Source organism: Quercus suber, unplaced genomic scaffold, assembly GCF_002906115.3.
Source record: "Quercus suber isolate HL8 unplaced genomic scaffold, Cork oak 2.0 scaffold_555, whole genome shotgun sequence".
Lineage (NCBI taxonomy): Eukaryota > Viridiplantae > Streptophyta > Magnoliopsida > Fagales > Fagaceae > Quercus > Quercus suber.
The window spans coordinates 64166-89786 of NW_027070003.1; the positions used below are offsets into that span (position 1 = coordinate 64166).

The 25621-nt window shown below is 35.8% G+C and overlaps 3 protein-coding genes across 4 annotated transcripts; 1 reads left to right on the plus strand and 2 right to left on the minus strand.

Moving 5' to 3' along the window:
• Positions 1 to 1097: 1097 nt before the first annotated feature.
• Positions 1098 to 8051, minus strand: LOC112015359 (uncharacterized). Of its 2 annotated transcripts, XR_010625302.1 has the most exons (7): positions 7686 to 8051; positions 7381 to 7574; positions 5906 to 6224; positions 3802 to 3897; positions 1860 to 1917; positions 1697 to 1749; positions 1098 to 1593 (listed from the first exon to the last, which is right to left on the minus strand). XR_010625302.1 is itself a non-coding variant. In XM_024047758.2 (6 exons), exons 1-5 carry the CDS (start codon positions 7938 to 7940, stop codon positions 1894 to 1896), a joined length of 888 nt encoding a protein of 295 aa, XP_023903526.1. In that variant the 5' UTR covers positions 7941 to 8051; the 3' UTR covers positions 1098 to 1749; positions 1860 to 1893. The 2 variants fall into 2 exon arrangements, 1 of the variants encoding a protein (XP_023903526.1); XM_024047758.2 differs by having other exon boundaries at positions 1098 to 1749.
• Positions 8052 to 10040: 1989 nt separating this feature from the next.
• LOC112015366 (RGS1-HXK1-interacting protein 1) lies at positions 10041 to 15334 on the plus strand. Its single transcript, XM_024047766.2, is given in 8 exon segments — positions 10041 to 10338; positions 10437 to 10503; positions 10665 to 10742; positions 11527 to 11579; positions 11923 to 12056; positions 12144 to 12208; positions 14892 to 14950; positions 15065 to 15334. Coding segments are annotated over 8 exon segments (777 nt in total). The 5' UTR covers positions 10041 to 10107; the 3' UTR covers positions 15155 to 15334.
• Positions 15335 to 16432: 1098 nt separating this feature from the next.
• Positions 16433 to 24654, minus strand: LOC112015370 (nuclear pore complex protein NUP214). Its single transcript, XM_024047774.2, has 3 exons — positions 24473 to 24654; positions 19773 to 19966; positions 16433 to 18455 (listed from the first exon to the last, which is right to left on the minus strand). Exons 1-3 carry the CDS (start codon positions 24536 to 24538, stop codon positions 16853 to 16855), a joined length of 1863 nt encoding a protein of 620 aa, XP_023903542.1. The 5' UTR covers positions 24539 to 24654; the 3' UTR covers positions 16433 to 16852.
• Positions 24655 to 25621: the final 967 nt, after the last annotated feature.

The window sequence follows — 25621 nt, forward strand, 5'->3', positions numbered from 1 at the left end:
ACTTTTATATGGATAGGAAAAAACTTAGGTAGTTTTGAAGCATTAGACCCTTAAGAAGTAAGGATATTTTATTTTGGGTATCATAACCATGTTGTAATGATTTCTTATCTATTGTACTATGTTTTATTTTTTTTTTTTGGTTGAAAAATTGCCCATATTGTTGCATCGTATCCACAACCGTACCTGTATTTGTGCAACCTAGCCAAGTTCTCACATAAGAGGTGGGCCCCAAACGTGAGACTCACCATGGGGCTTAGCCACTATGTGAGAGTCCAAAGCGCTGCTATAGATTATGTAAGAATTTTCTATACAAATAAAATTTAGTGTAGTTCTTTTGTGCATAAATATGATATGAGATTGACACATGATCATTTAAAGACACGTGTTGTCGCATGATTGCTGGACGCAATTTAAGCCTATTTTATTTATTTATTTATTTATGCTAAACGTGAAATGATTAGGATCCCACAATTATAAAAAGCAAGGGTGCTCATAGGTTAGTCAATCTCGGAATAGGGGTTGAAGCCTCACTCGACTTGATTCCTTCGGGTGGAAAACTACCAGTTGCCAATTGACGGATGGAATGAAATCGTCCATTCTCCTCCATTTTATAATCAATCCACTAAAAAATCAAGACAGCCAATATATTTTTTTTGTATTACCGCCACGAGTTGAACTATTCTAGTAATAAGATCTTCAAATTATAATTTTACAGCAAAAAAAAATTGAAATTACCTTTTGCTACAGAAGGGAGCCTTTAAGTGCATGACAGGCAAAGAAAGATGTACGACTTGGGTGATTTTTTGCAGGGAAGAAAATTAACATGAAAAAACAAATACATCAATGATTACCGGAGAAGAATTTGTCTTCTTGCTTTAATTCTTAAATTACTGAAGCATTAACACTTTACTATTGCCAAGTTACTACTTTACATTCTCAGTCTGAGTTGCTCGGTTAACCGTGCATTGGTTGGTTCCAGTTTTCTCATACATAATAACATAAACCATCCAAAAGCATACCATAGGTGCTTGTGCATTGACATTATAGACAACAGTACAATACCATAGCAGTAGAAATAAAATACTAAGCCACCTAAGTAATTAAGCAAGGTCTCTTCATTATCCTCTATATACTCTACATGTTTAAGACTACATCTGATTGAAATTTGAGTTTTTTCTTCGTTCACCGATCTCCAAGTTCTTTCTTCTTTAGATTCTGATCTTATGGGCAATAATTGAATGAATAAATAAACAACATTGGATGGATGTAACCATCCTCTATGAAAATATGCAGATATATTTCATGCATCATGGCATGGACAGGCTGTCAAACCCACGAAAAAAGAAAATAAAAAGAAAACAAAACAAAAGAAAGAATAAAAGCCACTACATTCTGAAGGGTCTACCAATGTGACTTGGGGAACAAAATGCCACTGACTGGGGTTGCTGAACTCCGCCACATTGGCGAGCCCAGCCAGGCAAGTCAGAGTTCATTGTGAGCTAAACTGCAGTGCCTAGGTGTAGCTGACATGCCAATATGACCGCATGGCCAGGAAAGTACACCCATATGCAAGTCTTGAATCCTGATCCAAACCTTTGAAGGATTTGCCAGAATGAGTTTTGCAGGATTAAAACTCATAAAATGAAGTAAAATACATCTCTCAAATGGCAAAACCTTTTGACATTGTCACACTCACAGAATATACTGGACACGGGTTCTCCTTTCGCTTTGACCAGCAGCACTTCTACCCTGGGAAAAAAAAATGTCTAAAATTGTGATTGTACAAAACTTACTCCCACATAGTCTTGGCCGCATTAAGCAGAAGAAACCTCATAACAATAATTACGGAGAGTGGATACCAAGGACAAATTTTCATGGATACTGTACTCAACTTCAAACCAATGCTGAAATATCATCCTGCAAGGAAGATATCAGGTTAAGAACAAGTAGCAGAATTTACATTCTATTTGACTGAATACATATAATCATAAAGATAATATTTTTTTATATAAGTATAATCATAAGGATAATATATGTGAAGATAACATGACAACATCCATAATTTTATAATCATATTGTCAAAAATTGCCAAGAGCCTCGTAGCTTAACTAGCACCTCCATCTAGTGTTCAAATCCCCCCACCCCCAATTATCGACATATAAAAAAAAATTATCTTGTTGAAAATTGATGCATGTAAGTCAAGTCTGAAAACAATTGCAATCACATAATCAACCCAAGTGAACTGCGCAATCACATAATCAACAGTAATGCATGGACCAATCCCATGAATGATCCATAAGAGATGAATGAGTTCCCCAGAAGATAACATCTGCAGTATAAACTTCAAGAGGTATAAAAGAGCAGAAAATAAACCTATATAACCTAGTAACCCTGTGGCTAAATGGGTGAACAATATCTCTAGGAAAGAGTTGAACGAGAGAACAAGAGAAAGAAAGAACAAAAAACAAATGTACGAAATTCAGATTTACAAAATGACAACAGAAAGATGATAATTTTTTTTCAAATTTCTTGATGATTGGACAAGGAAAACAGCAGATGCAGCAGGAAAGAACATGAATATGATCTCTGGAACCAGAAGAACCTTTTTCTTTATAACACAAGAAACCTGAAGAACCTAAAGGACCATGTTTTTTGTTTAATAACATACAAGTTGTCCATTCATGTGGAGTCAGTTTTGGGTCAGGAATCATATTAACTATTGTTTGGATTAGCTTTTTTCTTTTAGATTATTGACTAATTTTTTGTGCACAAGTTTTCGAAGCCTTACTTTTTCTACATACAGCTGTACTCTTGCCCACTTTAGCAAATCAGAAAAAAGTTAATCTAAACACACATAAAAAACGACAATTGACATAGAAAATGGGAACAGATATACATAAAGTTGTTTTATGTTGAGAATCTATTACCATGTGGGTGTGCTTATTCAGCTCATGGCCAGAGCAAACTACTCTTCTTCACACTTTTGTGATTTTTATTTACTTGAAATTTAAAATAAGATTGAAGAAACATCAACAGCTAGTTTAGGGAATCAAAATTTTATATGTTCCAGACTGAATGAGTAAACAACTCATACAAAATGGGCAAACATTTCATTTCTCATGCAACCCCTTCAAAATGCAAACGCATTATTAGCACTTCGAAAACAATGGAACTAGCGGTTGTGCTAAACTGAAAGAACAAAGACAATTCATAATTCATTAAATCTAACACTTAAAATTCTACATAATCATTTAAACAGATCATTAATTAGGATAATAGCTGCATTTTATTATTGTCACAGTAATTGTAATCTCAAAACGCAAGCCAAACTAGACACAATATTGCCCCCAAATCTAGATATGCCTTCAAAACTACCAAATAGGGATGACACCCCAAAAAAAAAAAAAAGAAGATGCATTTGAAGTTTTAGGTCCTTCAGTCAGAATTTTTGTGAACTAAAATGGTAAGAACTAAGAAAATAATATTAACCTTGAAACTAACAACAGGTACAGTAACATGAAGCACTACACATATTCAATAAATACATTGAACCAAACAAAAATATGTTAAAAAGCCAGATAATTGTTCTAGACCCAGTCTTATTTTAACCTATTACTTCAACAAACAACTGAGTTCAGGTTAGTCAGTGTGCTGAGTGTCCTCTACTCTCTACAGACTGATGAATAACACTCCTAATGTAGATAATCAGTAAAAAAATTTGATTATACTTATATAGACTGATGATTTCAGAATAGGCCCATAGAAAATGAGAAGGGAAAAAAAGCATTAACAGATACTTACATTTACAGCCTGAAATGATCTGCTTACAGATGGTTTCAACAGAGGAGATTCAGAAGCAGAAGTAGACCCATTGTCTCTAATACCACGGTTTCGACCCTACAAACAAATAACAGAAAGAGATGGAAAGTAATATCATATACATAAGAGATGAAATCAAAGGGCTCAGAAGAAACTGAAGGAAACAACACAACTTAGCTCAACTAAGCCTTAATCCCAAATTCTCAATTTTGGAATTGGCTTATAAACATAGGAAACAAAATAAAGCAAAACTCCTAAATAAAAGTAGCAGTTTCAATCATTACATCATAGCAGAAGATAGCTTGGGATACCAGCATACCATCTATAGGATATTAAACTATAATAAAACAAAGATAACAGAGTACAAACACAGATCCTCATAACTAGCATGACGGTAACATCCCTCCAAATACTCAACCAGGTTTTAAAATAACTTTTTTTTTAATAAGTCAGGTTTTAAAATAACTTTATCCCACACTTACAAAATAATGAGTGTTTATGACCCTTTGTAGAGAACTTCAGATAGTGTCAATGTAGTTTATTCACCTTTATCCCCAAGGGCACTGCCAGTAAGGAGTGGATCAACTCTTTGGGTGGGGTAGGGTTGGGGGGGATAAATACACATGGGCCTAGAGTGAATTAACTTGAAGGAATTACTTCAATGGTAATGAATAATATTAGAGCTCTAGGTATCACAAAATATGGCTTACCCTACCAGCCTACCCAAGCAATAAAAGCTTCATTGGCTTTCTTACTATAAGTTTCACTAGAAAGATTAGTGCCTGGCACCTTATCAGCTGGTTGAAATAGGGTGGAGAAGCTAACAAGAAGAAGAAAGTATCACTCCATCCAGTGGCAAAAATCACTCACTACCCCTATAGTTCATCAAACTCTTCTCTTTAATCCTCCCTCAGGCAAGCAACTTATATCTTGCCATTAGACATCAAAACAAATCAATAAAGGTGGGCTATTTAATAATTTTTAGTTCTAAAAACAAGTACCCAGAATAACTCCACCTGTGTCTATTCTTAGTGTCATATATTTTTGTTTATAGTCTGTCCCTAGCCCAAACCTGGAAAAAGGAGGAGGGTTGCAAATTGAATTGTGCTTGGTGTCATATTATAGGATTGTAGTAAGATCAGCAATGCTCTATAGTACTGAGTGTTAGACTGTTAAGAAGTAATATGTCCATGAAATAGGTGTAACTAAAATGAGAATATTAAGATGGATAAGTAAAAATACAAGAAAAGTTAGGATTCAAAATGAGGGTAGGCGCTTGAAGATAGGAGCGACCCCTATTGATCAAAAGATGGGGGAGAATCGCTTGAAATAGTTTAGCACTGTGCAAAGGAGAGCGATTAATGCATCAGTGTGGAAGAGTGAGTTAATTCAAGTCGAGGGAACAAATATAGGTAGAAGACCTAAAATAAAATTAGTAGCAATAAAAACATGTCAATTAAGGAGGCAACAAAAGGGTATGACTTTGGATAGAATATAATGATGAGAACAAATACATGTGGCCACCTAATTGAGGATCCATAACCGATCTCAAGATTCTGAAAACTAAGGCTTAGTTGTTGTAAAAAACAAGGACCCAGAATCCAGGTAGAGTGGGAACATGGTAGTTTCAGTATCTACCATCAAGTTATACAATTGATGTGTGAATTTTGAAGTCTTTGCTTGACTAGTAAAGAATAAGTTTAACAAATCATTATCAGATCCTTTGAAGGATACCAAAATTCTTATCCATAGAAATCAATGAAATCATTTATAAACAGAAGATTACACTTTCCATTAGGCCTTCTCAACTAATTAAATAACTTAAGATGCATACTCATATGGGTCAAGTGATACACTTGCGTAATCAATAGCATTTAAATCTAGTAACTTTTTTTACTTTTCCTGTTATTTTTTATAATAGTTCTACCCTATTCTATTTTTTAATAGAAATTGAAAGCTAGCTATATCCAAATTTTATACAAATACAAGTATGCATGTATGCACAAACACAATGAGCAAACACATGAATGTTATCCAAGAAAACTCAAATAGGTATTTGATTGTGTGAAGGTGAAGTATACCCTACCCCATGTGAACATCTATTTTCTTGACCTTCAAAGAGGGACGAGAAATAAGCAGGATCATAGATAGAGCCTCCCAAAATGTCATCAGAATCTGAGGGTTCTCTAACTACAGCAGGAGTTGCAGGACTCAGAAAACTATTTCTTAAATCAAAATCTGCTTCTCTAGAACCTGTAGTGTCTACATATGAAACTCCCAACCTGTAAATCTGAATCCATAACAACGAGGACGACAACCTTACAGTAAACCCAATGATTTGCATTACCAGAGTGAGTTTTACTGAAAAGATAACGAATGTCCCATAATTGTCAGAAGAAATGTCCCTGCATGCACATACAATTTCCACCAGGTGAGAGATCAGTATAGCCATTACCATCACTTAATCACAATATAACAAACACTCACAGTCACACACACATAATGGTACATTTAAACACAGACTACTAGGATTCTAAAATTATTTTGCAACTATGTTTTCTGCCAACATGTGAAGATGCAGACAGTAGAAACAACCACGTGCTGCTGCATAAGTGAATGCTTACACAATGAAATCAAATATTAATTTTTTGGGAGGCCACAGCTATGTCAAAGATTGCTTAATGTAATGGACAGAACCCAGAAGACTTGTCCAAACAAATGCAAAATTTTGTATGTAGAATTTGAATAAACTGATCTTTTAAAAACATTGGTATATATTGCGGGCTAACAAAGCAATTTGATGACGAAGGCGACAATGATGATGTTTCTCCATATCTATAATAATAAATAATTGGCTAAAACTAAGGTATAGTTCCTTACATACTATACTTTAAATTCCCCAATTAAATTCAACCATGTGCTTGCATTAGCCAACGAACCACGTGGTTGAATTTAATTGTTCTTTAAAAAGATAAACTATTTTTGTTGTATTGGCCAATACAAACATGTGGTTGAGTTCAAATAGTGAAACTACGGTACAACACCTACGAAACTATATCTAAGTCCCTAAATAATAAAGGGTGCCATTAATGGGTGCACTTGTGCGCCCATTAAAGTGGAATTTTACAATGCAGTCGATTGGCTTTTAATAAGGAGCCGAACCATTTTCAGTCTAAAGTCAATGGTTTTATCATGTTTTACTATTTCCCAATGCAGGTAGGACCCTTTTAAAGCTTCCTCAACTAGTGCACAAGGAAATTAGGATGCACGGACACTGACACGGACACAGGTCTGACACCCCAAATGAAGTGTTCATGCATCCTATCAAGGAATCCATTAACAATTAAAGTGAAAGCTCAACAAAGACTAAGCTAATCTACTCAAATTTTGTACTGCTAATTATTACTTTTTCTTTCCCTTTCCTTTTAAAGAAACCAAATTTGAAATTGCACAAAAATTGAAATGCGTATAAGATTACAATAGTGAACAATATGTACATAAACAGAAACGAAAATTGCAATGCGGTAGAAAATGAAAAATGGGTAAGAAAAAAGGAGAGACCAAATCTCGTGAGTGAAGAGGATGAACCAAGAAATATCGAGAAGGAGAGCACAGAAGAGAAGAACAGCATAGGTACGCCCAAGTTTCTGACTGCTACTCTCAATGGCCACCAAAGCGAACAATGCTATCCCCAGATTTATCAGTAAAACCCCGTTGTACAATGCTCCCAGAGATCCAATCAACGCGCACCCAATCTGCGCTTTTTTTTTTTTTTTTTTTCAACATTGTTATAAAAATCAAATTTTTAATTAAATTAATAAAGAAAGAAACCCTAAATAAGTGTTTGAGTGCCGAGAAAAATTGACCTGAATGTAGATGAGGACGACGGCGAAAGATTGAAGCCTGTCGTAATCGCGAAGGAAAGGCAGTACTTGCTCTCTAAAAGAAGGACAACAACAAAGCATCATATGCCTCACCCACCCACCGCCTTTGCTGTTTATCAAAGTTCCAATCCAAACAGAGTAAACGGAATCGAAAAAGTGTTGGTTTTGGCGGGAGGATGAAGATGAAGAAGAAGAAGAAGAAGAAATACCAAGCCAAATTAACAATAACAACAACATGTATATATTAATGACTCTGCCACTGGCCTTTTTTTTTTTTTGTGGGGTTTTTATTTTTAACTGCTTTGCTTAGCGAGCGATGGAAACTTGAAACAGCCCCCAAATGCGTTTTATTTTGCTCTGTTTTGAGTGTTTTTCATTCATTCATTCATTTTGTTCTTACTCTAAACTAACTTTCCTTTTTTCATTTTTTTTTTAATTATTTCATTTTTTTTCTTTATTGTTTAGGCATGTTATGGTTGAATGATTTTTTAAAAGAAGTATTCCGTTAACAACATTTTCGCAATACTTAAATTTTAAGTGGCAGATTTTTACGGTTTTTTAACAAGAATTTACTATTAAAATTACTTCATTGTCCACTAAAATAATAAATAATAACTTGACACCTATATTTTATTGTGAAAATTTTCGTCGTGAAAATTTGGTAAATGTAAAGTTTCTCTTTTTTAATGAGTTTAATGTGCCAATTTCATCCTGCAATTAAGGCTTTAATTTAATGTAATAATTAAAGTATGTATATTTTCGTGTATGTTTATAACTTGTAATTTATGTTATTTAACTCGGCTTAAGTGATTCGAAGAATGGTAATTAACTTAACTTTGACCATTAGGTATGAAAGTGAAACACATGGTTGCACAGATGAGTTTTTGAATTGAAAAGCAAAAGAGCATATACTCTGTTTTGTTTGCTAAGAGATTGAGCATATACTCGTAACTTGACCTTTGAATCAAATCCATCAAGTGCACAGTGACATTAAGTAGGCCAGAAAAATAATAGAAGTGTACAGTCACATGATGCAAGTGAAGACTGAAGAAACAAATGGCATTTTAATGACTAGTTTCTTCAAGTGATGATACACAACACCCCCCCTTTTTTTTATTTTTTATTTTTTTATCAACACCGTAAAATGATGTTAGTCAACTGCAGGTACAATTGATTTTCTTAAGTTCTTATTATGCTCCTTGTTGCACTGTTCTTAACTCATATGTGTAGTAACTAGTTAGTGCAATTATATATAATAATAAAAATGTGTAGTAAATAGGAACATAATGTTTTGAGATATCATGAAGGTAGGGGTGGTAATCTAGTGCAAGACTTTTTTGCTAGTTTTTATCTGGATAATGGAGAGTGAAATTTAGACGTAATTTTGAACCATAGTTATCAAAATTCTATAAATTAAAAGTTGAATAGAAGATTAGAGAATAGGCAAAGTTCTCAATAGTACTCGCTTGTTTGATTTTTTATTTTTTTATTTTAAGTAGGGTTTAAATTTTAAGACTTATGGTATCCACTCATAATGATTACTACTTTTTTTATCATTTGAGGAAGATTTTTTGGTGCAAGCTAGATTTAAGTCCATATCATTTGTCACTTGTGTGTGAGTAAAAAATGCTAAAGAATAACAGGAATGATTGTTACAATTAATTTAAAGATTATGGGGAGAAAATCTACAATAGAAGGAGGGTCAATCGATAAAAGTAGTTACAAGATGAGATTTACACTTCACACACTCTCTTTTCTCTCCAATTTTTGTCCCCCATTGTGACAGGAGAGATAACCTATTTATAGAGGCTGGGGTTCTTTCCTACCACTCATTTGTGTGGTGGAGTAGGAAGAAAGATGCTTATCCCATCAGAATTCTACTTCTTTTCTTTGATGGAGTGAGTGGATGCATAGATTATATCAAATGCACTATTTTATCTTTTTTCACACACTCTTACAAGGGTGAGTGGGCCTTGCAAGTTGCTACAATATTCATTTAATCCAAATATTGTAATAATTTTCATTGTACCCAAAAAAAAAAAGTTTAAATTGTAACTAAGTAAAAGACATAAATAGGGATGTGCATGGGTTGGCCCAACCCAATGCAATCCAACTCACATGGAATGGGTTGAGTCAAGTTGGGTTTAGATGTTTCATGATCTAGACCAATACACTTAAATAATTGCACATTGTAAAAACCCTAAAATTCAAGGTTTCTCCTTAATGGGCTACAATGTTCCAACTTGGGCTTGTCTAAAGCCCAAATTCCAAATATATGGGCTCAATGTGGACATTTTATGGGCTTATACTTATATTAGAGGCTCAAATATAGTAACCAAACAAAGCAAAAAAAAAACAAAAAAACAAAAAAACAAAACAAAGCAAAACCAAAAGAGAGGAAGAAATGGCAGAGACGGCGTCGAGCGGTGAAGAAGCTTCGGCTTCAGCACCAGCACCAGTATCAGTGTCAGCATCAGATTCTTCAGAGCAGCAGCAAAAGAAGGAAGCTTTATCATCATCTTCTTCTTCTTCTTCAACATCAATAGCATCAATGGCAGAGGATCTGCAACGCACTGTGATCGAATCCACTCGTTCTCTCCAACACAACTCTTCCACTCATCTCCGTACCTTACAGGTCGCTTCACTCTTTACCCATATTTTACTTTCACAATTCACTCTCTTTAAGCCAAGCAATTTGAAAAAAACAAATATGGGTCATCAATGGTGTTACAGGACTTTGTACCACATGCTTTATCTCAGTATAGAAGCTATGAAGATGCTTTCGTCTCCAAAATTAAAGGTCAACTCAGCTCTCTAAACTATAATCAGTATTTGTGTCTTTTTTTATTAATGGGTTTTATTTTATTTGGGCCATCTGATCTAACTAAACTAAGACTAACAACACTTGATGAATCATGATGATGATGCTGATGCTGATGATGTTGATGATGTTGATTTCAGATGAGGTGATGCGTGTGAGGGAACATCCAGCTGAGGCTGCTGGGATTGCCTTAACCTCTGCTTTCATTCTTCTTCCAGGTAGCTACTACCTACTATCAACTATTTACTATTACTTTCATTCATTCATCTTTATTATACTCTATTCAAACAAACATAATAAGGCGAGGGAGGGATGTTGAAATATTAGTGGGGTTGATGATTCCACTTATATAATTAAAACTGATGTTTGGGCTTTCAAAACTAGAGTAATTATACAAGCAACTGCCAGATTCTACTGAACACTTTTCCTGCCTAATTTACACTCTTTTAATGGGGTCTCTTTTTTGATAAGTAATACAATTGTATAAATCAAGTCACCCAAGTATACAGGAAATATACTGGGGCAAACAATGAGTTACAAAAGTTACATAAATCTAATAAATCAACAATAGAAAATAAAGAAAGGTTCTCCATGGCTAACAAGTGACAATCAATCCAATAAGGTCTTTTTTAAAATCCTCATTCTTGTAATTTTATGCTAAACGGATTCTAGTGCTTTTGTTTAGACTAAAAGGTGGTTATATCTTTTGGCACTTTTCCCTTGTCCTGTCCCCGTTATATTTATACTTTGTGAAGTTAGAGATTTAAGCTAAAATGTAATCAGCTGTATTGTTAGTTTGTTGATTATTGGACTGTTGAACCTCCTATGTACGCACATGTAAGTGCACTATTCAGGTGATGTCTGGTTCCTTGCATGTCTTCTTGAATAACGAACTCTTGATCAGTCTAGATAACTCTTTTATTTTTTAAAGGGTGGACAAGACTACTGTTGCCTTGTAAATCTTATCTAAATCGATCCTTAAGAGTTTTTTCTTGTTTGCAGGTCCAAGAAGGTTCTTGTTTCGTCATACATTTGGTCGACTACAAAGTGAGGAGGTATCTTTCTGTTAAATTCGAATAGATGCTTCCTTCGCCTATGAATATTATAGATAACTGTTTCTGTATCTCCCCACATAATCTGCAATTGCAACTTGGTTTAGTACTCAGAACCCTGGTCCTAGGCTTCATGTATTTCAATATTAAGGATTGTATTCTTCTAAACTTTTGATACATTTTCCTTTCTTTGGATTCTTTCCCCCTGTTTTCTTTATCCCTTGCTGTAATAATATTAATAATATCTTGGGGTTTACATCAATAACTTGGTATACCTACTATACCACCGTTAACTATAAAATATGTCTATGGTTAACTAATTGGTGGGCTATGAATACATATGCAGGCACAGTTTGTTAAAGCAGAGAAGAATGTAAAGGAGTATAACATTTCAGTTGATCTAATGAAGGAGAGCAAAAAATTGCTTGAAAGGGCATAACTTGCTGAAAAGGATATGAAGTAAGGCCATACTGAGCTCAAGTAGAAGAAGTGATTTAAGTTCCCTTAAATAGGTACACGGCTATTTTTGTTTCTATTGCATCTGATGACACCAACTAATATGTGTAGGGATGCTGGAAGTCAAATTCAACGCCTTGCGAAATCAATCTACAAGGTTGAAACTCAAGCTGCAGGCCTGCATTCTTGACTTTCTTTCTTTTTTGGTTAATGAGGTGGTAAGGACCATCATCGGGCATTCTTCTTTAGCTTGGCTGTAATGTGTGCGGTGGTCTGGTCTGTAGCCCATTCAAGGTTTGCTTTTGATAAACTTTTACCAATGAAATTTAGCTCAAATGACATTGGGGTCTGTTTGGATACTGTTTATTGCTGAAAACTGAAAACACTGTAACAAAATAATTTTTAAATATATAAATAGTACCATGGGATCTAATTTTAAAGTTGTTTTTCTGAAGAAAAAAAAAAAAAACTTGCGAATCCCTTGAACAATACACAGGACCCACTAAAAAACGCTGAACACAAAATGTGGGACGTTTGCCACTATCCAAACATACATGAAATCTTCTCTCATAAGTGATGCAAACAGTAAAAAGTTAAAGGAAAAATAAGATTAAAAATCAAAAGATTTAAGAATTGTGGTCTAGTTTTGATGTGGGGTTTTCTTGGCACCTTTAATAGGCTACTTTAGTTTTTATTGAGTCTTTACTATTAAGTTTCTTTATTTTACTTTCTCAAAAAAAAGTTTCTTTATTTTAGAAAGTTTCTTGATCAGATTTAATTTACTTTACTAGAATAAGGACAAATTGATAAATTCCTAAATTTCAAGACTCGGCTGTCCTTGGCTATACCAAAAGTCCATAAATCTTATTTTATGTTGTAAGTTCTTTTTCAATTTAATTTAGAAGTTCTTAATTACGCTTCTTTATTATTGGGAGTACTTGTCTTTCAAAGGAAAAGTTATTTAGGAGTCCTAACCTCTCTAGGTGTAACAATGATAATAAAAAAGTCTTTATGTATTCAATAAAAGCAAGAAATAGTGAGATTGATTGTTATAAAAATCCAACACCTTATTTAAGTTTTGAGGGTTTGATTGCCTTCTCCAATCTAAACTCATTTTTCACTCTATTCACTATTTTTACCAAAGAGTCATGAAACACATTCAAGATCCAATCTTTTTATAACCTAAATCTACCTAACCCTTAAACATCTAATATTCAAGAATCCTTCAAGATCTCATCAAGAAATATAATTTAGTGTTGAATTCCTAAAGATCCTACATCAAAATTTGTATCGTTATCCAATATAAGGCTTCTGTCTTGCGCCAATAAGAATGGGTCAAGGGTAAGGGTGCTTGTGTGACTTACCTATTAAAAAAACTTTTTGGTTTCACCATATCATGTTCTTAGTTACTAAAAAGAAGGACTTATATATGGTTGTAAAGTAGAAAATATAGAATAAATTCCCATAAGACAGAAGATGTTCTATTTTCTTATTGTGACCTTTGTAAGTTTCCACTTCTAGATGTTTAAAACTCCTGGAAAGAAAAGAAAATAATAAAAGCCTAAAAATTCTGTTCAAGTACATTGTTGTTTGATAGTGATTTTTATTTAACGTGTGATCTTCTTTAGCTAGGTAGTGAGTGAGATGATGCAAAAGGAAAGCAAAGTGGTTCATCACCAATTTTGAACATGTTCCTATTTTCCCTCTCTTTCTAGGTGATTTTGTTTGTCCTTTTCTGTTTCTTTAGAGAGAGAGAGAGAGAGGGGGGGGGGGAGGGGGGGGGGGTCTTGATGTTGGGAATATGTGGTGTATAATGTTCACTTGTTTTATATCTAATGCCTTAGCTGAAGGTGCTGATGTAGGATGGCTTATGATGTTCACTTGTCTTATATTTGATTTTTCTTACCTATCAAAAAAACTTGTTTTATATTTGATGCACTAGCTGAAGGTGCTGATATAGGATGGCTTACTATTTGGAGTTCAGATTTTACTGTGCTCAAAATAGGTTGGCTAATAGTGGCTTTAGATTTTGGGATTTGTCCATTACAAGGTTAAGGATTAAAAAGTTCTCTGATTGGAATAATTTCAAAAGTCAAATTGGAGGTGCAGGAATTTTCAGGCAGCCGCAAATTAGGATGCTCTATGTGGGGTTACTTGCCAGAGAGGATAATGGCAGGAAAAAGTTAAGAAAGAAATATAAGGGGTTTGTGCTTTTAATGGTGTAACAAAATGGCTATGGCTTGGGGTTCAAAAAAAGTATGGAAGCAAGTCTTGGTGGCTGTGGTGAGAATTGTGAACAGCAGTCCAAGATCAACACTGAAAGCTTAGGATCTTTTGGGTTTTCAAGTGATGGAACGTTGAGTTAGGATTTTATGGATGAGTAAAAACCCTTACAAACTAATTTGCCTCCAACATTCATTTATTATGTTGAAGTCTAGCAATCACATTCATTGCCACATTAGTTTGTAAACATTTTGTAGCAAAATGTGTAGTAACTTTTGCATTTTCTTTTATGGACTGATTGGTGTTGTTAATGGCACTGTTTTGGTCTGGTTGTGTCTCATAACTAAAGTAAATAAGAGAGAAAGTAAGAAATAAGCGAACTCATGACAGGACCCATGGGCCATAACTATAGCTGATAGTAAAGCTTATTAAAATTAAAGACGATGCTTGAAACTTAAGAAAGTGCAAGGCTCCAAAGCAGTGGCTGCCTAATTCCAAGAAACATGAAGTATTCAAATTAGGCCTCCCCTTAAAGTAAAACCTAATAGAAAACTTCTTTTGTCTTTAATCTTTTTATTCCTTGAGCTCCTTGTATCCTACGTGGTGTACTTATTTTGTTATTACATTTTGTTTTAGATTTGATGGATGGGCTTCGAGAAATCCCTGGTAGGGAGGCTTTGAAACTTCGAGCAGAGGCAAGTCAAACATTGTCCTCATATATGCTGTCATTTTTCTCCTAATGCTTTTGCACATTTATATTACATCATGATTAGTTGTCATAATGAAATTGTTGCCCCCTTAAAAACCAGGTTGCTACTATGACAGCACATCTGAAGCGGCAGAGGACTGCAATAAACAAACGGATAATGAAGATTTCTGATTTGGGGGTTCCTGTGTGATTAATAAGAAGAATATCTTGATGAACCCTGCCTCCTGCTCCCCCATTTTTTCCCCTTCTTCATTCAACCCTTGTAATGCAAAAGGAAAGGAGATGTGTAATAAGGGAGGATGTTGGGACTTTCATTTTCCGACATTTGTAGTTCTGATAGTTAAAATCGATTTTGGTTTCAGTTGGCTTAGTTTTTTATACTTTTTGGTTACTTTATATTGTTGAACACAAACACCAGCAGATAATTCTGCTTGATAATTTGTCACTACCCCTCTCCCTCTCCCAGTATAATCATTTCTCTTGGCAGGCATCAACTGAATACTTCTTTGAGATTATAATGGCTGCCAACTTCTGATCTGTGTCAAGGAATAGTGCAAGTCACGAAACTTTGAAATCCCGAAAGGGAAGATGACGACGTTAAGACTCATGGGAAATGGAGTCAGATACATTAATTTGTCTGAGGGGGCGATTGGTTTACAAGTGCTTAATACGACAGAGCCCTTCCCACCTTCAGCTAGTAGTAGTAGTACAAAAACACTGAGAAACAGGAGAAATGATTATGTGTACTTGTGCATTGTCCTTCCATCACATAAAAGGTGGTTCAATCTATGCTTCCTGCACATGAGATTTCCCTTTTTTTTTTTTGTAAGAGGGAGGTGTTGTGCATGAGTGCGTAATAGTTTCTCATAATTAAAAGCTTAAATTCCTAATGCCAACCACATCCACTCTAGTTGGAGCTCTTTGAATGGAGCAGATCAAGTCATTCATTCATCAAATTTGTCTATTTCATTCATCAAATGCGCGAGACAAGAGATTGCACTTGTAGGATTAGTCGATTGCTTGGGATAGTTTAGGAAATAGCTGAGGAAGCTAAGAATAAAAATGACTCTGGACTGAATTTTGTAGTGAAGCTGCTTAAAAAGGCTTTTGTCCTGGGTTTGAAGTTTGGCACCTGCATGCGGCTCCCCCAAGAAACCCAATCCACATTAACAAAGACTCGACAATCCGGCCCTACGCAAATGCAGGTTCGTACTTCATACACAATCCACATCGGTGCATTTATGAGCTGCATTTGTGACCCAAATTAAGGTCAGGGGAGCCACAAGCCTTTGCTATTTGATGAGCTCCTTAATTACGTTATATTATCTACATTACGATCTCATTCTCTACGTACCAAATCTCAATAGCTAAATAATTTTGACGATGGCAAAACAAGTACATATATATAAAATGGGCAAATTTGATCAATGAATGACTTGATCTGCGCTCCCATTTGGACGGGCTCACGTTTCAACTATGCATGTTTTGGTCGTTCATCAATAAGAAACACCAGAGAAGTGTACACCATGGCTCATCACCAGTCTATGCATGGTCTCCTTTGGGACCGGTACTGGCATGCAAGAAAAAAAGGGGAACAACCACCAGTGTCACACTTCGGAGCAGCTAAAGTAGTTTGACTTGCTAGTTGCTAGCTACTACATTAGTGTTTAAAAATAAAAAACAAAAATCTTTAACCTATTGGAAGTTTATATCAATGTACATGACTCGGAATCTTATGACACAAATCATGATAAGATGAACAGCCAATGACCCAGTGAATCTATCATTTACCACTTCTAGGTGGTTGTCAAGTAACTGCCTTCATTGGAATGGTACTTTTGTGATCAAATTAAGCTTCCTATGAGCTTTTAGCCAAAACCCAATATAACTATTTTCTAATCTGTGTGAAGAGCTCGGAAGGTTTTCCGGTCCTCCATCCATTGAAAGCAGAAAAACCACTTCCTTGTTGGCTGTTGAAAGCCCCAAATCCACCACAAGCTGAGGAAGCACCGGCAAATCCACCACCAGCTGAGGGAGCACCGGCAAACCCAACACCAGAAAATCCCCTAGACCCACCAGCTGAAGCTACACTTGCAAATCCAACAACCCCTGAAGCCACACCAGAAAACCCACCACCGGTAGATGATATACTAGCAAAGCCACCACCAGTAGCAGCACTTGAAAACCCACCAGGGGAACTAGTGCCAGTGAAGCCACCACCACCAAAACCACTAGGAGATCCAAAACCTGTACCTGGTAGACCGGTACCAATTTGTCTCGATTGTCCAAAAGACCCAAGAACGGATAGCAGTGCTTGCTGTCCTGATCCAATCTGTGCTGGCTGCGGTTGGCAAAACCCAGTTTGAGTTGGAGCTTGAGCTGTTGTTCTAGTATCGAAACCACCAAATGGATTTGATTTTGGAGCAGTTGCAGTAGGGGTTGAGCCAATACCAAATGCACCAAGGCTTCCCAGACTAAGTTCTGCTGTGTTACTTGTCTCAGGAGCCTCCTCCTCCATCTCATCCTCTTTTGTTTCTGCAACATCCAAATTTCCATTCTTTTCTCCAGTTGTGCTTCTAGAAGTTGGGAGTGATGTTGGGAATAGAACACGTGCAGTAGATGGCTGTGCTGGTTGGGCATTCAATGTCACATTAGGTGTAGGGTTTGCCATGTTACTGAAACTGGGCTGGCTTCCAGATGTTAGACTGGTTGAAATTTCAATTGTAGGGTCAGTTGTTACTGAAGGTTCAAGCTTCGATTCAATTTCACCTTTGGGAGGCTCACACTGAAGAGATGATACTTGTTTACTAGCATCCTTATCTGTTTTCAAACTAGATTTGGCCATAGGAGGTTGAAGCTCTGTTTTAGGAGACTCGGATATTGGAGTAGATAAGGGCACCGATGTTTTAGAAGCCTGCAAGGAAAAAGAACCAGAGGAAGAGGTAATTAAAGAAGGGGAAGCTGATGATGAGGATGTTGGCATTGTTAGGTTAGCATCTGCACTTGCATTAGAACTGGTGAAAGGTCTGCTCAGGGGCATTGAAGATAAAAAGGTTGGAGTAGCTGATGAGGATTGAGGAGCTGTCATTGACTTGATCATTGGAGATGATGGAGTTGAAAGAACCAAAGATGTTGAAGAAACTAGCACATTTTCACCAGGCTCACTTTTACTCGCATGTGAACATCTATTTTCTTGACCTTCAAAGAGGGACGAGAAATAAGCAGGATCAAAGATAGAGCCTCCCAAAATGTAATCAGAATCTGAGGTTTGTCTAACTACAGTAGGAGTTGCAGGACTCAGAAAACTGTTTCTTAAATCATAATCTGCTTCTCTAGAACCTGTAGTGTCTACATATGAAATCCCCAACTTGTAAATCTGAATCCATAACAATGAAGACAACAACCTTACAGTAAACCCAATGATTTGCATTGCCAGAGTGAGTTTTAATGAAAAGATAATGAATATCCCATAATCCTCAGAAGAAATGTTCCTGCATACACATAAAATTGAGAGATCAGTATAGCCATTACCATCACTTAATCAAAATGTAACAAACGCTCAAGAGTCACACACACATAATGGTACATTTAAACACAGACTACAAGGATTATAAAATTATTTTGCAACTAGGTTTTGTGCCAACATTTGAAGATGTAGACAGTAGAAACAACCACGTGCTGCTGCATGAGTGAATGCTTACACAATGAAATCAAATATTAATTTTTTGAGGGGCCACAGCTATGTCAAAGATTGCTTAATGTAAGAGACACAACCTAGAAGACTTGTCCAAACAAATGCAAAATTTTGTAAATAGAGTATGAATAAACTGATTATCTTTTGAAAGCATTGGCATATATGACGGGTTAATAGAGCAATTTGATGATGATGATGACGAAAATGATGTTTCTCCATAGATATAATAATAAATAATAGGGTAAAACTAAGGAAAATTGTCTTAAGTGCTATACCTTATCTCCCCAGTTAAATTCAAACATCTACATAGTTAAATTTAATTGTTCTTTGAGAAGATGAAACTACTTTAGTTATATTGGCCAATACAAACATGTGGTTGAATTCAATTAGTGAACTTAAGGCACAACAACACCTAAGAAATTGTATTTAAGTCCCTAAATAATTAAGGATTGCGTTAACAGGTGTTCTTGCGTACCCATTAAAGTATTATTTTATAATGGGGTTAAGCCACCTTCTTTCTAAACTCCATATTTTTATTGATACCCATTCATAATGATTGCATAATAGCACCTGTTAACAAAAAGCCAAAAATTAAAGTTGAAGCTCAACAAAGACCAAGCTAACTTACCCTAATTTTGTGCCAAGTACCTTTTTTTTTTTTGATTATCTGTGCTAAGTACTATTAATTATTACTTTTTTTCCCTTCTTTTTAAAGAAACCAAATTTGAAATTGCATAGATTGAAAGCGAATAATAAATACCATATTTGGCAGAAATTATTAGTATTCTACTATTGTTTGCAAAATAATTATAAATCTACCACTGTTTGTAAAATAATTAGTGATTTACCACAATTTTAAAACTTGAGTTTTACAAATTCAAATTTGTCGTGTAACTCAAGTACCATATAAAATAGCTACAAAATAACCATCAAATTTGCTATGTGACTTGATCACTATTTTTTATGAAACTCGAGTTACACAGCAGAATAATTTGGGCTATTCGACCATTTTTCTCCTAAGATTACGAGAGTGAACAATATGTATATAAACAGGAATGAAAAATGTAATGAAAACGGGTAATATAAAAAAGTTGAAAAAAAAGAAAGGAGAGACCAAATTTCGTGAGTGAATAGGATGAACCAAGAAACATCGAGAGGGAGAGCACAGAAGAGAAGAACAGCATAGGTACGCGAAAGTTTCTGATTGCGACTCTCTATGGCCACCAATGCGAACAACGCTATCCCCAGATTAATCAGCAAAACTCCGTTGTACAACGCTCCCAGAGATCCAATCAACGCGCAACCTATCTGTGCTTTTTTTTTTTTTTTACATTATCAAAAATATTAGCACTCTTCTAGTTGTGTAATCAGCAATGAGTAGGGCGATGACAATAGCGTCATCATGAGGATGATTGGATTCTCTCAGCTTCCTCGTCCGTGAAAGTAATCGGTTGTTCGTCTGTGGACTTCGCCTTGGCGATCGTCCTGAAAGTTGGACGCTTTGCACTTCCTTCAAGTATGCTTTCTTCGTCTTGGATGACCGTTCTGCCAAACTTCCCCCAATGATAACTTATATCTCGCCCAGTGGTGGTAGTGATGACTCATCTACTTTCCCTTTCAACTTCTCATTCTTGTGATCTCGTCCAAGGAAATTTCTCAACTTCCCTTGCCTTATGAGATTCTCAATTTGCTGCTTTAGATCAAAGCACTCATCTGTGTCATGGCCATGGTTTTATGAAAGCGACAATACTTGTTCCTGTTGCGCTTGTTGGGATCTCCCTTTATTTCTCTGGCCACTTCAGGGAAGGCTCGTCCTTGATTTGCATAAGGACCTGTTCAAGTGGCATGTTCAATGGAGTATATTGCTGGTTGCGTGCTGATGGTCCTGTCTTCTTGTCCTGGTCTCTTCTGTCGTCCGTCTATCCTTCTTTGGACGAGAGCCTTGTTCTGGGTGGCGATTTGTCTCCATTTCTCTGTCCTCTTTCTTTTCTTAGCTATAATCGTATCTTCTGCGTTCATGAAGTTTTAAGCTGAATGGACGAGCTCCGCCATGGTTTGTGGCTCTTGCTCATAAAGTTTATGGATGAACAAATCCGAATGGACTCCGTTGTGGAAAGCTGCTAACAACAATTTGTTGTCCATCTCGTCCACTGTCAAGGATTCCCTATTGAATCGAGTGATAAACGATCGCAAACTCTCATTTTCCCTTTGTTCTATTGTTAACAGACTGGAAGTAGAACGTTTGTGTCGCTGACCCCCTATGAAGTTATTGACAAAAAACTTGCTTAATTCTTCAAAAGAACTTATTGAATTTGGGGGTAATTTGCTGAACCATACTCTGGCTGGACCCTTGAGAGCGGTAGGAAAGGCTCTATACATTATTTCGTCTAGAACTCCTTGAAGATGCATAGTGGTCTTGAAGGTGGCAATGTGGTCAAAAGGATCTCGATTCCCATCGTATGAATCTAAAGACGGCATTTTAAACTTTGGTGGCAAGGGATGGCCATTGATGGATGCCGTAAAGGGAGAATCAGTTCTATGAACCAAATCCTCTATTGGGTTCGCCCTTCTCATATTCTCTTTCATTTCGTCCATGGCCTTTTTCATCTGATCCAACTCTTTTTTCAAGTTGGATACCCTTCGTGAAGTGGTATCCCTTGATTGACTCCCATGTTGAAAGTTCTCTTTGCCCTCTTGACTTCGAATTTGCCCTTCTTCTTCATGCTCTCTATGTGTCTACCTTCTTAAATTAACCTCTCTCCGTAGTTCCTGATTTTGGTGAGTTAACTCCGCCATCACAGTCGCCATAGAGTGCATATGTTGGACAGATGATGCCTGCATATCCGGTGCAGATTGGCGATCGCGATGAGGATTACTCGATGCGTCTCTACTCTGTTGAGGGCCTGGGCTAGTTGCCCTTGATCTTGTTCGAACCATTTCAACCCTTTATGAGAGAAAGAAATCATAGAACTAAACAAGTTCAAGAGCGACAAATATTTCTTCCCCACAGACGGTGCCAACTGATAATCCTGGAAAATTAGTGGGTTGAAAATCTCCAGGCTTTGATGATCTTGAAGGTTAAGTCCTGAAAAACAGAATCCAATCAGAGAAAGACCGGTGGAGGCCGGTCTAGGGTCCTCTGATGGTAAAGTCAGTGGGCTGGAATAGAGAGAGATATTTCTAAGACTTTCTTTTGTTCTGTCGAAAAAAATCCGAATCCCTTACCTCTTCGTAGAGAAACGTTTATATAGTGTACATGGAACGGTTACTTGCTCTGATAACCGTTCCTATTGTCGAGGAATTCATTAAAGTCAGAGGTAACTTCCATAACTTCCATGGAAGTTACTTTATCTGGACCGGTTCTTCATCACAAATAATGGAGGTCTTGGTTCATGGATAAGAACTAAACTTGCAAGTTCAAAATGTTTGCCTCGTCTGTCCTTAATTAAGGATGGACGAGCCTTGGCTCAAAGTTGAATGTTTACCTCGTTCGTCATTTGGGACAGACGAGGCCTCGTCCGTCCTTAATTCATGACGGGCGAGGCTTGATGGGACGGACGGCTTTTTTGTTGCGCCCTTCCTCCGTTCTTTTTCCACGGACGTACCATATGGACGATTTTGGAGATCACATTTTATAACATCATCATATAATATTTTTATTTTTATTTTTATGCAATTGTAATTATTTTTTATTATTATTTTTATAAAAATATTTTAAACTGAATGAGAAAAAAAAAAAAAAAAAAAAAAAAAAAAACTCAACTCACGTGCATTGCATTAATTATTGGCCTAAAAAGCCACACCCAACCATACAAATATAAATAATACACTATATGTTTCCTTAATCAATCAAATGTTTGAAGATTCATTAACTTTACTATTTTTTTGAATCACTAATTTTATAACAAAATGTTATTATAACATGATAACAACACACACATGTAACAAACCCTTTATATTTTCTAATTGTTAAATTATATTATATTTATATTATACATGCACATATTTACACAAATATAAATAAATAGCACATGCAATCAATATCAAACACACACTCACACAAATAATATATAAATTTATAATAAAAAGAGATACACTTACAACTCACAAAACACTCCCTCTTTACTTAGGGTATGTTTGGTAGAGTGGATTTTAGGGAGGATAAAAAAAAAATAAAAAAGAGAGAAATTAAGAAAGGAAAACTTTTTAAAGGATGTTTTCTCTTTGAGCCTATCAAAAAGTTTTCTTATTGGCCCACAAAAATGAAGAGAAAACTTGGTGAAAGAAAATTTGATGGTTGAATGACAAAAATGCCTATGTGCAAGTTGTACATGGGCTGACTTCTATGTCGTCTTTTTTTTTTTTTTTTTTTTTTTTTTTAACAAGTGAAAACTTTTTGTTCCCATTTTTTTTTCTTTTGCTTTCCACGGGGCGTTGCAGTTGCGTGTTCTTTCTTTCTTTCTTTTTTTTTTCTTTTTTTTTTTTTGGCCTTGGGCATGACAATGTTTGCTTTGTTTTGTTTTTCTTCTATTTTTTGGTTTAGACCTTTTTTTTTTTTGGGACATGATTTAAAAAAAAAAAAATTGGGTGATTATATTTTTCTTGGTTGTTTGTCAATTTTTTTTTTTTTTTTGGTTTTAGTTGGCCATCATTTTTAACAAGGATATATTTATAAAACTTACTTTTTCCATTCCTCCACTTTTTCACTTCCAGCCAAACAAAAATGAGAGAAATTAAAATCTTTTCTATCCTCCAACTTTTCTATCATTCCACTATTTTCTATCCTCTAACTTTTCCACCTCTTCAACCAAATGAACTCTTAAAGTTGAAGATACCGATAGTCAAATAGAGAAAAGAGATTTATGAGAGAGAGATCTGCTATCTATGTTGTTGGTTGGTTTTTAGATAGATTGATTTGTGTTGCTTAGTTTTGGGCTAGATTGATTTACGTTAGAGCGTGCAAAATTTAAGTTAGGGTATAAAAGAAAATTTAAAGGTAAATTAAATTAATTAAAAAAATTTTGGTTTATAATTAAAGCACAACTAACGCCGTGCTAGACAACCCCCCCACCCCCCTAAAAAAAGAAAAAGAAAAAGAAAAAAACAAAGAGCAATTAACTTGGAATGATATTTGTATTGATAAGAAACTTTAGCTATAAGTTCTTCGGCTTGTTTTTTAAATAAAATTTTGGCAATAAGGTTATTATTATTATTATTATTATTATTTTGGATAAAACTTTGGCAATAAGTTTCTGAAGTTGCATTAGATTTAGCCCAAGTGTATAAACCATAAACTAAAGTCCCATATGGAGCCAAAATGAATCATAGAGTTAGAGTCAGAAGCCAATATATAATGCATATATTACGACCTTGTCCTGGACAAAAAAATTAAAGGCAACTCTGGTAGCTGTTGGATACTTACACGATTTGGAGATTACCTCCAAGGATCAAAATTTGAGGGTGACGTCCATTGTCGATACCTTTTTAAGTTGCTGCTGATTTGTCCTATGTAATAACCACTCTTCCCGTTTTTTTTTTTTTTTTTTTTTTTTTTTTTTTTTTTTTTTTTTTTTTTTTTTTGTATTAGGCTGCGTTTGAATGAATTGAGAGTAAATGATTTTCGGAAATGGTTTTCCACGTTTTTGCGTGTTTGGCTGTTCCGGAAAATAAAATTTTCCGAAAAATCACTTCCAATTTTCCCTAATCCAACGGAAATCATTTTCAGTACCCATNCAAAATATCCAATTAATCAACAAAAGAAACCGTAAATAAAATAAAAAATAAAAAAGTGTTTGGATACCAAGAAAATGAAACCTGAATGTAGATGAGGATGACGGCGAAGGATTGAAGCCTGTCGTAATCGCGTAGGAAAGGCATCATATGCAAACAGAGTGTTTGAGAAAAAACCCAACCGAAAAGTGTTGGTTTTGGCGGGAGGAGCAAGAAGAAGAAGAAATACCAAGCCAAATTAGCAATATATATATATATATATATGCCTCTGCTTTTTTTTTTTTTTGGTAACCGAAAGTTGAATTAGAAAGATTAGAGAATAGGCAAAGTTTTGTCAACAGAACTCTTCCACTTATCTCCACACTTTACAGGTCACTTCACCGACTTACTTTGCTCTTTACCCATTTTTCACTTTCACAGTTCACTCTCTTTTTATATTGTTACTTTATGAAGTTAGAGACTTTAAGCTAAAATTTAATCAGCTGTATTGTTAGTTTGTTGATTGTTGGATTGTTGAACCTCCTATGTACATGTGTATTGGCCATATAATTAAAGTAGTTCATCTTCTTTAAGACAATTAAATTAACTATGTTTTTTTTAATTTTTTTTTTTAGATAAGGTATAGCACTTAGATCAATTTACTTAGTTTACCTATTATTATTTATATCGTATGGCCAACGGAAATCATTTTCAGTACCCATTTTCACTTCAAAGTATTTCCGGAAAAAATTGAGAGAGAGAGAGAGAGAGAGGAAGGAAGAAACAGAGAGAGAGGAAGGAAGAAACGGAGTGACCCACGAAGAAGAAGAGAGAGCCACGAACCCAGAGCCCAGCTCTGGCGACCCACCGCCACTCGGCGTCGACCCACGACCCACCGCCACTCGCCGTCGACCCACGAAGACCCACGACCCATCGATCTTCGACCTAGACCCAGACCGAGACCGTCGACCCAGACCGAGACCGACGACCCATCGCCTTCGACCTTCGACCGACGAACCATCGTGTTCGACCTTCGACTTCGAATCATCGCCTTTGACCTCGACTTCGAACCATTGCCCTCGATCTTGTCGACCTTCGACTTCGAACCATCGCCTTCGACCTCGACTTCGAACCATCGCCCTCGATCTCGTTGACGACAGTGTTGTTGTTGCTGAAATTTTTTGTTGTTGTTGTTGTTGTTATTGTTGCCGGAATTTGTTGTTGTTGCCGGAATTTGTTGTTGTTGTTGTTGTT

Coding starts and splice junctions, on each gene's coding strand:
- LOC112015370 (XM_024047774.2), bottom strand. CDS start 24,538: ATGATGCCTTTCCTACGCGATTACGACAGGCTTCAATCCTTCGCCGTC. Junction 19,967..24,472: donor TCATCCTCATCTACATTCAG/GTTTCATTTTCT, acceptor AAAAAAGCACAG/ATAGGTTGCGCGTTGATTGG. Junction 18,456..19,772: donor CTATTCACTCACGAAATTTG/GTCTCTCCTTTC, acceptor ATGTGTATGCAG/GAACATTTCTTCTGAGGATT.
- LOC112015359 (XM_024047758.2), bottom strand. CDS start 7,940: ATGTTGTTGTTATTGTTAATTTGGCTTGGTATTTCTTCTTCTTCTTCT. Junction 3,898..5,905: donor AAAATAGATGTTCACATGGG/GTAGGGTATACT, acceptor ATTTGTTTGTAG/GGTCGAAACCGTGGTATTAG. Junction 1,918..3,801: donor GATCATTTCAGGCTGTAAAT/GTAAGTATCTGT, acceptor TCTTCCTTGCAG/GATGATATTTCAGCATTGGT.